Source organism: Schizophyllum commune (genome assembly GCF_000143185.2).
Source record: "Schizophyllum commune H4-8 unplaced genomic scaffold SCHCOscaffold_10, whole genome shotgun sequence".
Taxonomy (NCBI): domain Eukaryota; kingdom Fungi; phylum Basidiomycota; class Agaricomycetes; order Agaricales; family Schizophyllaceae; genus Schizophyllum; species Schizophyllum commune.
The window spans coordinates 270,672-284,650 of record NW_026089547.1 but is presented as its reverse complement, the minus strand read 5'-3'; the positions used below and the strand labels follow the sequence as shown (position 1 = coordinate 284,650).

At 58.1% G+C, this 13,979-nt stretch overlaps 8 protein-coding genes across 8 annotated transcripts; 1 reads left to right on the top strand and 7 right to left on the bottom strand.

Moving 5' to 3' along the window:
* Positions 1–60: 60 nt before the first annotated feature.
* On the top strand, positions 61–1,683 carry SCHCODRAFT_02636033 (uncharacterized protein). Its single transcript, XM_050345898.1, has 7 exons — positions 61–211; positions 270–330; positions 382–440; positions 491–829; positions 880–1,135; positions 1,183–1,322; positions 1,374–1,683. Exons 1-7 carry the CDS (start codon positions 173–175, stop codon positions 1,521–1,523), a joined length of 1,044 nt encoding a protein of 347 aa, XP_050198388.1. The 5' UTR covers positions 61–172; the 3' UTR covers positions 1,524–1,683.
* Positions 1,684–2,456: 773 nt separating this feature from the next.
* SCHCODRAFT_02704232 (uncharacterized protein) lies at positions 2,457–7,183 on the bottom strand (the record flags this gene model as incomplete). Its single annotated transcript, XM_050346986.1, has 4 exons — positions 2,457–6,285; positions 6,339–6,419; positions 6,468–6,668; positions 6,720–7,183. 4 exons carry the CDS (start codon positions 7,181–7,183, stop codon positions 2,457–2,459), a joined length of 4,575 nt encoding a protein of 1,524 aa, XP_050198387.1.
* SCHCODRAFT_02636029 (uncharacterized protein) lies at positions 7,182–8,934 on the bottom strand. The gene is made up of 5 exons (XM_003029058.2): positions 8,625–8,934; positions 8,532–8,574; positions 8,355–8,480; positions 8,229–8,301; positions 7,182–8,169 (listed from the first exon to the last, which is right to left on the bottom strand). Exons 1-5 carry the CDS (start codon positions 8,719–8,721, stop codon positions 7,459–7,461), a joined length of 1,050 nt encoding a protein of 349 aa, XP_003029104.1. The 5' UTR covers positions 8,722–8,934; the 3' UTR covers positions 7,182–7,458.
* Positions 8,935–9,361: 427 nt separating this feature from the next.
* SCHCODRAFT_02636024 (Mov34-domain-containing protein) lies at positions 9,362–10,914 on the bottom strand. The gene is made up of 7 exons (XM_003029059.2): positions 10,764–10,914; positions 10,653–10,704; positions 10,413–10,595; positions 10,226–10,354; positions 9,910–10,173; positions 9,736–9,852; positions 9,362–9,682 (listed from the first exon to the last, which is right to left on the bottom strand). Exons 1-7 carry the CDS (start codon positions 10,895–10,897, stop codon positions 9,467–9,469), a joined length of 1,095 nt encoding a protein of 364 aa, XP_003029105.1. The 5' UTR covers positions 10,898–10,914; the 3' UTR covers positions 9,362–9,466.
* A 293-nt stretch (positions 10,915–11,207) lies between these two features.
* On the bottom strand, positions 11,208–11,500 carry SCHCODRAFT_02512770 (uncharacterized protein; the record flags this gene model as incomplete). Its single annotated transcript, XM_003029060.1, has 2 exons — positions 11,208–11,266; positions 11,320–11,500. 2 exons carry the CDS (start codon positions 11,498–11,500, stop codon positions 11,208–11,210), a joined length of 240 nt encoding a protein of 79 aa, XP_003029106.1.
* A 320-nt stretch (positions 11,501–11,820) lies between these two features.
* SCHCODRAFT_02513167 (uncharacterized protein) lies at positions 11,821–12,671 on the bottom strand (the record flags this gene model as incomplete). Its single annotated transcript, XM_003029061.2, has 7 exons — positions 11,821–11,849; positions 11,912–12,177; positions 12,231–12,271; positions 12,321–12,329; positions 12,380–12,422; positions 12,470–12,485; positions 12,539–12,671. 7 exons carry the CDS (start codon positions 12,669–12,671, stop codon positions 11,821–11,823), a joined length of 537 nt encoding a protein of 178 aa, XP_003029107.1.
* SCHCODRAFT_02636019 (uncharacterized protein) lies at positions 12,663–13,465 on the bottom strand. The gene is made up of 5 exons (XM_050345897.1): positions 13,219–13,465; positions 13,046–13,107; positions 12,902–12,999; positions 12,746–12,851; positions 12,663–12,691 (listed from the first exon to the last, which is right to left on the bottom strand). The coding sequence occupies exons 1-4, from the start codon at positions 13,398–13,400 to the stop codon at positions 12,762–12,764; spliced, it is 432 nt and encodes a 143-aa protein (XP_050198386.1). The 5' UTR covers positions 13,401–13,465; the 3' UTR covers positions 12,663–12,691; positions 12,746–12,761.
* SCHCODRAFT_02048129 (uncharacterized protein) lies at positions 13,274–13,735 on the bottom strand. The gene is made up of 2 exons (XM_050341618.1): positions 13,547–13,735; positions 13,274–13,499 (listed from the first exon to the last, which is right to left on the bottom strand). Exons 1-2 carry the CDS (start codon positions 13,687–13,689, stop codon positions 13,412–13,414), a joined length of 231 nt encoding a protein of 76 aa, XP_050198385.1. The 5' UTR covers positions 13,690–13,735; the 3' UTR covers positions 13,274–13,411.
* Positions 13,736–13,979: the final 244 nt, after the last annotated feature.

Below are 13,979 nucleotides of genomic sequence, written 5' to 3'. Positions count from 1 at the left end.
GCGCGTGTGGGATCAGTGTTTGCGTGGTATGTACGCGATGGGAAGATAACTGCGGAGCCGTCGCCAGGGACCGACGTTCGTCCGGTTCTCATCCACCTTGGTCTTAAGCACGACGCGACGGTCGGATGCTGGCTTCAGCGACGCCCCTCCCGCCTCCCGCCCCGCTGTCAACATGACGCAGTGGAACGATGCGACGAAGTACATGCGCATTGTGAGTCGCGCGTCTTGTTGTTGATCTGCTCTGTGCGCTTGACGCGCCGACTCACCAGGCCGCGGTGTGCTTCTTCGTGTATGACTGGGCCTTGACGCTGCCGGCGGAGATCAGACTATGTATGTATATTCGTTTGGTTCTGCTGCAATGCAAGTTCAATCTTTCTATAGACAGGCGACAAGGCATTGGTCGTCCAAGCGTCGCATGTATTCTCCTTATTCTCGTTCGTGTATGTGACCTGGCCAGCTAGATTGTTCCTTCTACTGATGATCCGCGCAGTACCTCGGCGCAATTGCCCTCGTCTTCAACATGCTGGGCTTCTTCGCGCACTTCTTCGACGACATCGACGGTGACATCTGCCGCGGCTACTACCGCATTATGCCGATAACTCAATGCCTCGCTTCTTGGGCAAGCCATATCGTCTTCGTTTTGAGAACATGCGCAATTCTCAACAACACCCGCGGATATGTCGTCTCACTATCCCTTCTTGCGGTTGTCGTCTGTGCTGCGGAGCTCTTCGCGCAGCTATGGTCCTTCAACCGTTTCTCGGTCGGCACAACTGGGAACTGCCTCATTCAGTACTCCAAGGATCGCAATATCAGTTATGTGTACTACCTTGTACGCGTCTTTCTCCCTTCATGCCTCGGCTATGTGCTCACCTTTTATAGGCCTCATGTCTCTTCGACATGGTCATCCTCGTACTCACATATCGCGGTCTCGCCCTTCGACACGCACAGGAGATGCGACATGAGGCCGCCCGCAGCTTCCACGCAGTCCTCTGGGGCTCCTCCATTCTCTACTTCATCGTCACGACTGTCTTCAACCTCCTCAACCTCGGCTTCTACGCCGCCTACAACAACAGCAATGCAACAATCCTGGGTCCTCTGGGTATCGCCATGACTAGCATGATGAGCGCGCGCGTTAGTGAGTAGTTATGCTCGCTTCTTCGAGCCGTATCTGACTTCGCTCAGTCCTCAACCTGCATGACTACGCCGAAGCTCGGCGAGCGGAGTATGCGCTTAGCAGCCCACGATCCGTAACATCATGTCGCTGGCGCTCCCTATCCCTTGGCGAGACCGGGCAGAACGGCATCTCCCCAATGAGCCCCGTGGTACGACCTTTCTCCTTTTACCTCATTAATCGCTCGCTAATCAAAAAGTAGTTTGCGACGCCATACCGCTCCGTCCACGAGAAGCTCTCGCACCCGGAGATCCACACCACCGACGACGAGGAACAGAGCCCAGGGATAGTCTTGCCTACGGTCAGCTCAAGATATGGACAGCCGAGATCATATCACAGTCGACATCTGTGATCTCTTTGGGTGGCGTACGACCTTCACGTCCGAGCACCGCGAGCCATAGCTGTCCCACTATCCCGTACTCTCTGTGTAGCAAGCTGAGCCACTCCTTCAAATTGTATTATTAGTTCTCCGCTTCGGCGGTCGTCTCCCTGCATAGACTGGATCCCTGTTATCGCTGGCTCTACGAGGCTCGCCTGAGATCGTCTTTGTCTCTGTACTGAAGAGCCGCGCCAGAGTAAGAGGACTCCTGTGATCATGCAAGCGCAGGGACTGTCGTCCCATGTCGCCTCCCAGATGGCACTTCGAAGGCGGTGAGGTCCTCCAAACCGTCGAAGACCAAAATTCACGCTCGGCCTACATGAGTGGTCGTGCTCCCAGTGCGCTTGCCTTCCAAGAAGAAACTTGTTATCGTTCACGACATCAAGGTGAGAACATCCTTTTTAGACGCAATACAGGATCCGGATTCCATTGGCGCGTCTATTCAACCAGATAGACGCGAGCACGCGTAGCATCAAGAATTTCCAGGCGGACCCACTGGCGATGGCCATACAAGACGTTCCTGGACGCACGCTCAAAGCGCGTTTCCGTGCTCATCGCTGCCTTGTCCATGATGCTGACCATCCCAATCGTGCACAGGATCATCATCGGGGTAAGTGTACTTCGACACACGAAGTTCTACACCAAAGAAGGGGAGACGGGTGCACGACAGCAATGCGTCGCTTCTCATACCTTTAATGTCCTTCTCCCTAGGAAAAGAGGCTTGAGACGGCATACCGACGACTTGGCGCAACGGTTTCCCAACGCACGGTCACCTCGACGATACCGAGATAACATTCGATAGATTCTCAGAATTTATCGTGCATACAATCCGCGCATGCGACAGCCCGACAACTCTCACATCGCTGAGGGCGCTGTTAGCTATACACCAGGTGAAAGAAGAAGCTGCTAACTCACATAAACGGTATCCTCCAACAATCTCCGGCAACCCAAGCACTGACCCGGCCCAAAGCCATACGCCCAGAGGTCATGTGGACACTTGTCCCATTTCTTCAGCGCACGCTTGAACTCGGTAGAGTGGATGTACAATGACTCCGAGGCGGGTACACGGGATACGATCGTCGAGAAATCGAGCGGGTCAGATTCTCGACGAGTAGAATGCGAGTGTCTCCCGGTCCGAGCTTGAACTGGCGGGCCCTCAGGAGGCAGAGCGTATTCCATCACCTGTCGGGACGAGGTGCACGCGAAGACCGGCGCCGCTTCCGGTGGAGGTGGTGGGATTGGAGGATGGAGCGTTGACACCGGGGCGAAGCGGTGCGACGGCTGAGGTGATGGTGGATGTAGTGTGGACACGGGGGCAAAGCGAGAGTATATTTGGTGCAAGGGCACGTCCTCTGTTCGAGGACTTGCGGTACGAGCGGACCGCGGCTGGTGAGAAGACGACGGGTGGACGTGATGATCTGTCCGTGGAGACACAGTAGAGCGGGGCGAGTGTATTGGCAGCGCTGCTGCGTGCTGGACACTACGGGAGGAGGATGTCCGAGTCGCGGATCGGTGCGATTCGGTATAGGATGGTGGCCTTGGCTTGTGATCATCTAGGTGCGAAGGCAGTACCGTACTAGCCGCCGAGGACCGCTCGATCCGCGCGTCGGAGGACTGTCGAGATAGCACGGGTTTAGCTTCGGGTGGCACGGGACCCTTGGTAGGAAGTAGAGCGTGCTGCATTGTGGTCTGCGCGTAGACAACGGGGGGTGGTCGCTGGTAAACCCTCAGCTTGTCGCGCTCCTTCGGAAGCATCAGCGGAGGTCGGTTCTTCGGCGGTGGTACGTGCTGAAGAGTACGTCGCGCGCCAGCAGTCTTGCGCATAAGCCGGGACGCATAAGCAAGCGAATCGACCGGCGCCCGAAGTCGTGCGTGCAGTTTGTACACAGGCTTTGGCGGTGGGTCCCATTGATATCGCGTACGGTTCTGTGGTATGGGAGGTGAAGGTATCGTCGAATGTGTTGTTGATGATTGCGATGCAGCCTCAATTAAGGGATCCGTCGCGCGGCGCTTGCCCTTGAGATCATTGGAAGGTGCGAGTACGATGCTATCGTCCATCCACTCTGCGGGAACAGAACCATACTGCGCGGCTTCAAAGGTCATGTAGGTGACCGTACGACCCTTGCCGTGCTTGCTCTCTCGATGAGGTTTGACTTCCTCCCGTCCGCGACGCGTAGGCTGTTCCGCATGCCCACCTCTGGTCGGAGACGCCGGCGGATCGACAGTGCTCGTCTCCTTAACAGCCTCGGCCTCGACCTGCTGCTGACTAGTTGATGCGTTGGCCGCTGCATGCACCCGCTCCCAATGTTCTCTGGTTTCGCGCCGCGCGCGTGTCTCCCGCTGCAAGCTCTCTGAGCGGCGAAGATTCTGCCTCGAGGAGGAGCTGGCAAGGGGAGGCTGTGTAGCAGGACGAGCGAGGGATGCAGAGCTTGCTCGGGGATCGAGGGCAGAGGCAGTAGACGATGCTCTACCGTGAGTCGGGATAGGTGCCACCACAGGCGGCTTAGCATCACGATGAGAGGAAGACCGCGGACGTGATGAGGACGCTGGGAGTCCAGTAGTGGGAGGAGTCGTCCTCGAGGTTGAGGGCTCTGATGCCCTGTGGGACGAACGCGCCTCTTGAACATGTTCGACATGCTGAGGAGGTGCCTTCTGTGTCGAAGGATCGGCGATGGCATGCGATATCGTATCCTTGCGAGGCCGCGAAGACGCCTTTTTCGTCGACTGCGATGACCCGCTCTTCGACGACCGAGAGGAAGATGTGCGCTTCTCCATGGGCGGTGCAGCGTATACCTTGACATTCGATGTAGACGCAGCAGGGACGCGAAGGTCATCCGAATGCACCGGCGGCGTATAGAACACCTCCGCTGAGGGAGCTTGTTCCTTCGGAAGCTCAGGCGGAGCGGGGCTGGGAGAAGGTGGCACTGGCGCATGGCTGGGCCTGCGGTTGCGGGAAGACACGGGAGGGGGTAGGATGTCGCGAAGCACTTGGCGAACGTATGCCTCACGAGCAGGGTCGAGCGCCTCGTCTTGGGCGTCATCATTTGGAGGAAAATCAGGACCAGCGACATCTGTAGCCGCATGAATGTCCTCCGACGGCGCTTCAGCCCCGATGTTGACTTCCTGCGCCACGGGAGGAACGAAATGATATACGCGGGTTGCGCGCGAGCTACTGCGGCTGGCGTGATGAGAGGATCGATGACCATGTGAGTGAGAGCGGTGTCTATGCGAGGGTTGAGAAGCAACATCCTCTGCAGGTGCAGGCTCCTTTGGAGCTATGTCCGAGGAAGGAACCTCTTGTGATGCAGGTGCAGGGACCGGTATCGGTTCCTCGTTCCTCGTCTGCCGTGAGTTCGACGCACGAGATTCTGCCGCCTCAAGTACAGGCTCCTCCGCAGGTGCTGAACAGCTGGGCTCCGCGGGTGGAATAGCGGGCTCGACGGGGGTTTGCCTCGTCGAGGCTTTGGATTTGCGTCGAAATACTTTGGAAGGCGCAGCTTGCGATTCCTCTGCGGGAGGTGCACGAGTGTCCTCCGACTCCTGCGGGATATCCTCCGGCGCAGCTGCTTCTGGGATAGCAGCAGCAACAAGAGGCTCCGCAAGCGGCTCTACGGGTTTAGATGGATCATCTGCTGGAGCAATTTCCTGGGGAGTGACTTCCTGGGCAATAGGAGCTGCCACTTCTGTGGTAGGAGCGGGTTCTGGAGCAGAAGCCGGAGCCGGAGCGGGCTCAACAGCGAGAGCAGCGTTCTCTTCGGGTGGAGGCGCGTCCGTGGTACGGCGGGTCCGCAGACTTGGGCGCATGAAGATCGCGCCGCCTTCGCCTGGTGGAGGACCGACCAAAGCCTGCATCAATGGTCCTGGAGCAGCTAGGGGTTGTACCGGAGCTTCGTCCACATGCGGAGCAGGGGGCGGGAGAGCATCTGCGTCCGGACCAGGCGCATCATCGGGTGGTAGAGGGGGTGCAACTGCTTGAGGCGGTTCGGGGGCGGGTGCGACCTCTGCCTGAGCAGGCTCATCCTCAACGTCCTCCTCTTCCCCATCAGCGGCCGCCTGCTCGCGCACTTCACGCTCCCTCCGCTCTCTCCTACGCCGTCTCCTCCTTTCATGCCTCTCCTCCCTGACCGCCAGTAGCCTGTCCTCGTCCCACCACGGGCACCCGCACGTCTTCCATCGTCGACTACAGACGTAGCAAAACTCCGCCCCGCACCGGCACGTCATGTGGTTGCACCCGATCACCAGCTCAACGAACGCCTCGCAGTCCGGGCAGCGCGCCCACTCCTCCTGCGCCGCGACCGCCGCGATCTGGTTCTCGTCCTCGGCCGGGCTGCAGCGGTGCCGCTCGTTGGGGTCCACTTTATGTGCGCAGCGACTGCACGTCTTCGCGCCGCACCCGGGGCACAGGATCGCCTTCGCGAAGAACCAGCCCGTGTACCGGGCCCCGAGGAAGGCGCTGCACGTCGGCGCGGCGCAGTACAGGCGCTTCGGGGTGGCGAACTCGGCCGCGCGCGCGGAGAAGGTGGCGAGGGTGGTGGTCGGGATGCGACCGCGGACGAGGTCGGTGGGGATCGTCGTCTTGCAGCAGCGGGGAGGGAAGAGAGCTTCGTCGCGGGCGGCGTTCATGAAGACGGTGTTCATGCAGTGCACGTCATAGGTATGCCCGCAGGGTGCGCGGATGAGCTCGCCCGGAGCGATAACGTCCTGGCAAACCACGCATTCGGGGGGAATGTCAGGACTGGGTACAAAGGTTAGCGGGGTACGAGGGTCGAGGCGAATTGAGATACGCACTCGCCGTGGTCTGTAGGTGGCGTCCCATTCCCAAGCATCCACTGTCGGGCTGCACTGAGCAGCCATCCTGGGTGCCACACCCTGTGTACAAGTCAGCCTGCATTCCTGCAGAACGGGAGGTACACTCACTGGTCGTCGTGCTCATGATCATGGTCATGATCGTGGTGGTCTGCACCTCCTGCTGGGGCGTTTTGCTGCTCTTGAGGATGTGCACCGTCGCCTGGAGCAACTCCTTCGTCGTACCTCGGTCTGTCTTCATGCGGTTGGTTCTGCGCGCCACCGCCCAGAGGAAGCGGAAGTGCCCACGCGCCAGGGATGCGACGTATCAGACTGGAAACTCTCCGTCAGCGCAACATGATTAAGGAGATGAGGAGGACGCACCTGGCAAGAGTAGGTTCCGGCCCCTCCGCGCGGGGTTGAGCAGGCTCGTCCCGCCGATCCTGGCCCTCTTCTCCCTGCCGCCGATCCTCATTCCCCCTCGCACCGTTGTCATCCTGCACATACGCCGCTACCTCGCGGTCCTCGACCATCTCCAGCGCACGCCTGAGTTCGTCGCCGAACAAGTCCAGCGCAAGCAGTGCATCTTCTCCTGCTCCCGCCTCTCGGAGAGCCTCAATATCGGCGAGGTGCATCCGCGCGACGGCCGCGAGAAGCTCATTTGGGTCTTCTCCCTCTTCTGGCTGCGGGACTAGGAGAGGTCCGCCGAAGGGGAGGGCGGCGAAGTCATTATGGTTGTTCGTGTTCCGGTTAGCGTTCGTGTTACGGTCATTGCGTTCATGATCGTTGGGAGCAGCACGGCGGCGGTCGTCGTTCAGGGCATCCCAGATAGCGTCCGCGGGGTCCATATACGGAGCCCGTGGTGAGTGTCGGAGGCAAGAGCAGTCAGCAATGTCTGCCTCGAGGCCGGAGCATGAAGATCATCGTCACATCCGATAGCACGACATCTAAGCATACAGTTTCCAGCTCTTCAGTGGTTCAGCGAATATATACAGATCCTCCGTACAATAGATAGACGATGCGCAACATAGCAAGACAGACACGAGTCGTAAAGTAGTACAAAGCATGCAGTGGAGCCGACGCTGCACTGGACACCACTCCCTCCCTTGGCTTCCCCTCAGGCTCAGACATTGCTGTCGGACGCATCGCGAGAGCGAGCTTCCTGGAAGGTCTGCGAGGTAATGAGGATACTGTCCCCGCCGTGCTCGTCATTACGACTCTTCTCCGCAGGCTTCTCAACCGGTGGACGCGCCGCCCCAGGACCGCCCGACATGTTAAACGTGACGGAGCGCGTCCCTGGCGGGGCAACGCCCTTGCCTCCAGCAGCCGCCGGCAGGTGCCTCTGCACCGGCGGCTTGTCCATGAGCACGAGCACGATAATGAACGTCGAGTACAGCCCCGTGAGGGAGATCGACACGGCGAGCCAGATGGACGTGAAGATGCCCGCGTCGATGACGGCGGCGACGAGCGTGACGAGCGAGATCCCGCAGTACACGAGCCCGCTCTCGATGCCGAACAGCGCGATCGTCTCGCAGCGCATGTACAGCGACTTCGCCCGCAGCTTCTCGTGCACGGAGCCCCACGACTCCTTGAGCTTGCGGAGGACACAGACGGTGGCGGCGACATTGGTGACGAGGAGAGGAACGGTCATCATGAGGGAGACGGCGCCGGTGCGGTCGGCAGCGCGCACCGCGTCGACGGTGACGAGTGTGCCGTCGGCGATGACGCCCGCGGCGGTGACAGCGAGGCAGCTCAGCAATACGTTCTGGATTTGCTTGTGTCCCGGCCAGAGCACCCAGGCGCGCCAGACGAGAATGACATCGGAGAGGAAGAACTGGGGGAATGTCAGCCTCCGAGATGAGCGGGCGCGGGAATCGCGGGCAAGCAACGCACGTTCAGACGGAAGAGCCAGTTGTCGGCGACGACCGTGCGCTTGATCATCCCGTCCAGGTTGGGTGGGTCGTAGCTAGAGAGCATTCGTGAGCCGAGGTAGGCGGAGGCTTATCGCAGGGGACATACCCAAGTAATTCCATGCTCGCCACTGCCGTTTTCATGTCCAGTACCATGACCCCCGTGGCTGCAGTGAACAGCGCTAGTGTTGCGCACAGCATAGCAGCATACTTCATAGTCTTGAAGCCTCTCGGACTGTTGATTCGGTTAGCGAGACGCATAGCGGATTGGGGGAGGGAAACGCACATCAAGAGGTACGCGGCGATGATGAAGAGCGTTGCGTGGATGCCTGCGCGGGCTTAGCTAGGCAGATCGTATACACAGTGCAGGTATGCGTACCATAGAAGACAAACTCGCAGCCGATCTGGATAATGGTGTTCTGCAGGTACTCGACGTCCTCATCAGAGAGCGGTCCAGAAGGCTGCTCGTCGGCCATTTCGTGTCCTGGGCGCGAGGGTAGAACGAGGAGAGCGGTGACAAGAAGTGCAAGCACGCAAAAGCGAGAGGAGCTGGACCTCGCTCGCTCTGGTCGTCGTGGGGGGAGGGAGGAGAGGCGCGGTATTTAGTCCGGCGCATGGAGGTCTTGTATCACCGGATTTGATGTGGGAGAGATGCTGTGATGTCCCCCCTTCCGCCGTCCATCTTCATCTCCCGTGCCTCATCAGCTAGCATCAGGGAGCTTGATGCTGTGGCAGGCTCAATATAGAATGCAGCAAAGACGAACTTGACGGTGCGGAACGAGGAGGAGACGATCCGGCACGGTCGGACCGCATGCGGGGAAACCAAATGGAGTAATCCACGGGAGCTTGTCCCTAAATATCCCCCTGGATTTCTCTGATTTTTTCTCCAACTCTTCTTCAGCAGGTTGCTGAGTTCTACTGCGAGCTCATCTTGCCTGCTTATCGCGAAGTCCCCCGAATCCGGGATTCGCGCGCACCGCTCCCCATCACTGCCTTGGCCCCTGTAACACTCGAGCGCCGAAGATAGCGGTGACTCACCGGCGCCTAACTTCGTCCATCTGTACGTCCCATCAGCAGACAATTCAGTCCACCCTACGTACCATCTCGCTTCCCAAACTCTGGCAATCCGATAGGGAGTGAGTGTTATTAGTACAGTGTAGGGCAACAGCAAGGAATACAAGGAAGTTATGCTACAACGACAGGCAGCGGCGCACCAACAGGTCAGGCATCGACATTCATGCTCGTGTCGACGACGCTCGCTAGTGGCGCTGCTGTCGGCGCTGCCTCTGTCCCGGGCCGTGGGCGCATCGAGAACACGACGTCCTTGATGATCTGCGAGATGAGGCCATGCTGGGCCTCGACGGCGATCTTCGTGCTGTCCTTCACGCTCTTTGCCAGCTGGTTGTCCTCCCGCTTCTTCTCTTCCTTCTCCTTGCCCTGCACGCGGAGTAGTGAGTATGTGCAGACCGTGAGCAGTTGGGCCACCATACCTTGTGATCCGCGCCCTTGATGACGGGGGCCATGGCGCGGGTCCCTGCGACTGCCGTCTGCGCCTTCGACAGCTTCTGGTGCAGATCCGCGAGTTGGGAGACCGCGTAAGCTTTGTTCTGCACGAGCGTTGATCAGCATGTGTCATTCAGCTCACCTCATGGACCATCACGCACCGATATCAGAGGACTCTGACTGAGCGTGTTCACCCAGTACTTATTCCATAGTAAGCCGAGGAGCTCATCGTCCAGGCTGCTCTTGAAGATCTCCACGTCGATCTGGTAGTACTGATTCGCGTACGCGCCAAAGTCCTCGATCTTGTTCAGAGGGATGGACTGGTACTCGGAGGCGGCAGCGTTTGGTGGCGTGTAGTTCTCAGGGTACGTTCGGAAGGCGCCAATGTCGACCTTGCCGGCAGAGATGGTACGGTTGGGGTCGATCTGGGCGGATGGTATGAGCGGTAATTCATCATGGTACTGGCGCCCAACGCACCACGACGGCGACAAAGGGGTCTTGGAACTTCTGGTTGTTCATCTGCGTGTTCACGTCGATGCCAGACAGCCAGCAGCCGTACCCCGGATGCGAGTGGTACCAGCCGATCGCGTTCTCTTGTCTTTGAGCCTATCACATGTATAGCCGCGTTAGTGAAGATAACTCTGAGATGTAGCACGCCACACACCTTCTCGCTACCCTGGATGTACTCCACCATGTACTCGTTCGCCTCGTTCGCGGCGTTTACACGCGTCTCCGTCCCTTGCACAGGTAGCGCAAACGAGTCCATGATCACCAGGGTCGTGCCCATGACCTTGCCCTGCATCAAGCCCATGATCTCGTGCGGGACGCCTGATCGTGCGTGGATGACCTGCGCGCGCCTCGTTCAGCGCTCCTCGTCCCCTCGTCCGGATGCCGCACCACGCACCATCTTGATCAGTGCCACAGCAGAGATTTTGCATAGCTTGAAGTAGTGCGGGCTGCAGGTACATCGGTCGTGAGCGCGATCTTTCCCCGTACTCAGGCGCGCGACGCGTACTCTTTCGACCATGGCGCTTCGCGGTTGATCTTGCGGTTCTCGTCGGCGTCAAACTTCCATATCGCGTCTTGTGGCGGGACACTGAGGACGTCGTTCTCGATGGAGAACGTCTGGAACGCCGTGCTCGACGACATGGTCGTCTTGGTTCAGGTCAAAGGCCGTTTGTGGCGCTTAGTGCATGCGTGGCTGTGCTGTGTTGTATCCCGTAAATGGAAGGTATTGTTCTTTGCTCCGAATTCTCATATGGCGGAACACGGGTTTCGTACAGAGTCGGTTCTTCATTGAAAAGAATCAATTCAAACAAGTTAGTCTTATGGTACATTCGAGGTCTGCGCAATTTCTGGCATATAGACAATGCATGAGACGCCTCGTTGGTGTTCGACTGGATTTGCCAGACAACCACAACCAACAAAACGGGTCTTCGATCGCAACTGGGTAGTCTCCTCACTTCGTTGGATCTTCCCCGTGCACCACCGTACCCGGATTGTGCGAAACCAGATGGCCTTGGAGCTGCGTTAGCCAGTCACAGACGTCATATTGCGCCTAGAGCACTCACCGTGCTGATCCTCGTACAACACCTTCGGCGGGTTCTTCGCGCCAGCCTCCTCCGCCTCCTCCTTCGTGGTCACGATGTCGGTGACCTCTCCGTATTGGCGCCCGCCTCGCGCCTTAGAGGCCACGGTGTCGCCGACACGAATGGGCTCGCTGTGCTTGTCTTTGACATGCGAAGAGGACATGGTGATGGTTTGGTTGACAGGATATCGTCGAGAGGACGGAAGAGCGTCGCAAGGTCGTCTCCTCTTATAGGGTTGAGAAGGTGCCAGTGAGGTATCGACATAAACGTCATGCGAATGTCATTCGTGGCTTCATTGCGCGTCGTTGGCTTTGGACAGCAGACTCCTTGAATGACAACCAACAAACATAATCCTCAGCATAAATCAAGACTCACAGAACGAGCAAGTACATACATTCGGCGCTTCCAAGTCCCATAGAATACAGATAAATAGACCAAAAGAGCGTCTCCGTGCATCTCCCCCTTCTCGTCGTGAGCCCGCAGTCACAAAATTTGCGGCGGACGAAGGGTATCTGCAATGGCATTGAACGTCAATATCCTCCCTACCCTGTCCAGTTATTGGATATGTACTCACCTGAATCGAATCTTCGGGGCGTCGACGCAGGTTCCGTCGCGATCCCATCATCCTCTATATCCGAGGGAGGCGCAAAGGATGGTGACCGGCTTGGTGAACGGGACACGTCGTACGGCTCGGCCGCTACCGTGGGGTTATCTTGTACATGGAATGTCATGCGCGACAGCTCGAGGGAATCGTCCGTGCTGGCCTGCGACATGATGACATCTTGGCCAGCCATCGTGCGCAGGTGCAGGATGAACCTCGCGGTGAGTATTCCGGAGATGCTGGCAGAAGCGTGAGCTACACGACGGTGAGGAAGGGATACAAAGGAGCTTACGGAAGGGTGAAAGCGTTTAGTAACCGTTGAGGAAAGCCTTTCTACAGTGAGGTCAGGTTGCGGCCATCGCGACACGAAATCTATGCTCACGGGTGCGATCTGAACGAAGGTCAGCAACGCTTCGATAAGGGAATGAAGTGAAGACGCACATAGTTTAAAATCAGGGCCGTGACCGTGAAGACAGACACGAAGCTGCGAAATAATTGAGAACAAATACAGAGTCGAGACTGCCAGCGCACCAGTAGTAGGCTATGCCTGAGAACGAGTCAGACCATCGAAGCTCGGCACTCATCCACATTGATACGGACCTTGCTCAAAGATCGCGACAATCAAGGTTCGCTGAAATACGCCCGACGTCCCTATCCTTCTCTGCTCACGGACCGCCGGAACGCATTGCACCATCGTCAGCAGCGTCGACAAGAACTCGAACACCACGACCATGATAGACAGCGCGTTGTCGGCTAATCGGTCGTAAGCCCGCGCCCGGCTTGGCGTTAAGCTGCGGGCGTACGTACCTCTGGGTAAGGTCCGTCAGTGAAGTGCACTGCGCGCGATAGCGTCGAGGATCACCCACTCTTGATGGGAGGCCGGGCCCGTGCAGCGCGCGCCGGAGGCCTGATACTGGGCCGAGAGTCAGTGAGGCCGTGGCGAGCGTGAATGGGAGGACGGACGGAGTCTAGAGCGGTGCAGGTCGCGACGAGAGCGCCGAGGAAGACGACGATGAATGTATTGCGATTCCAGACGACCCATGTTCGTGTAGCCCAGGTTGCTGTGAGACAGTCAGAGGGGGATGGCGCGAGCGGACGAGGACGCACTGAGCACAGCTGCTCGTCCAAGAACACTGAGGGATGAGATTCCACGGTATGCAGCGTCACAGCTATGGGAGATGGCTTCAGCAGAGGCATGCGTTCGACCATGGAAGGGCGTACTGGCATCGAATCATGTCGGTAAGTTCATGTTCGATAGTCGAGCAAATCAGTGGCGCACCTCTTCAATCTTGTGCGAGATAGCAAGCAGGTATATGACGTTGGCAACGAGAGCATATCGGCATAGAACATAGAGGAGTGTTGTCAAGCCAAGTTTACGTCCCCAAATGAGCTTCTTTTCGTCCGCGAAGGTGAGGGTATAGTCGTAGTAGAGGAGGGCTGCACGGAGTGAGTGGGTCGTCATCAGGGTCCTCCTCAATCACGGTCGAAGATGTCGACAGAGACGAAGTGAGAGGGGCGTTGCTCACTTATGCTTGACCACTGAATGCAATACTGTATGAAGCTTGAACGCGTCAATACGCGTCGCGACGCGCTGGGTACAGCACTCACTGCTGGTAATGAGCCTGCGCGACCGTTTGGTCTCCATTGGCCATGCCAAAGGACCGCAAGCTAGCTTGGGAGTGATCGAGATGAACGTTGGGGAGGAGAGGCAACCCACCCGCGGATCCTCGCACCGACTTTGCAAATTCCATCTCCTGGAGGCACGTCGAGCTCCCTGTCCATCAACCGTGATTGTTCCGCCCCACATTGTCGCGTCGCGTGGCAAGCGGCCATGAATTTCCAAATCGGGATCAATCGCCTGCCTAAAGCCATGAAAGCGGTCCTGGATAAGTTGGTTGGCCGAGTAATAGACCTTCGAGGGTAGATATTCAGCGTACATCAATACTTATGGGTAAGCCCGGGATATCCATTCATCACCCGCATCAGCATGACGCCGAAGAGAAGAGTGATGGTGGAAAATGTATTGAGGCGGCCTCGATCC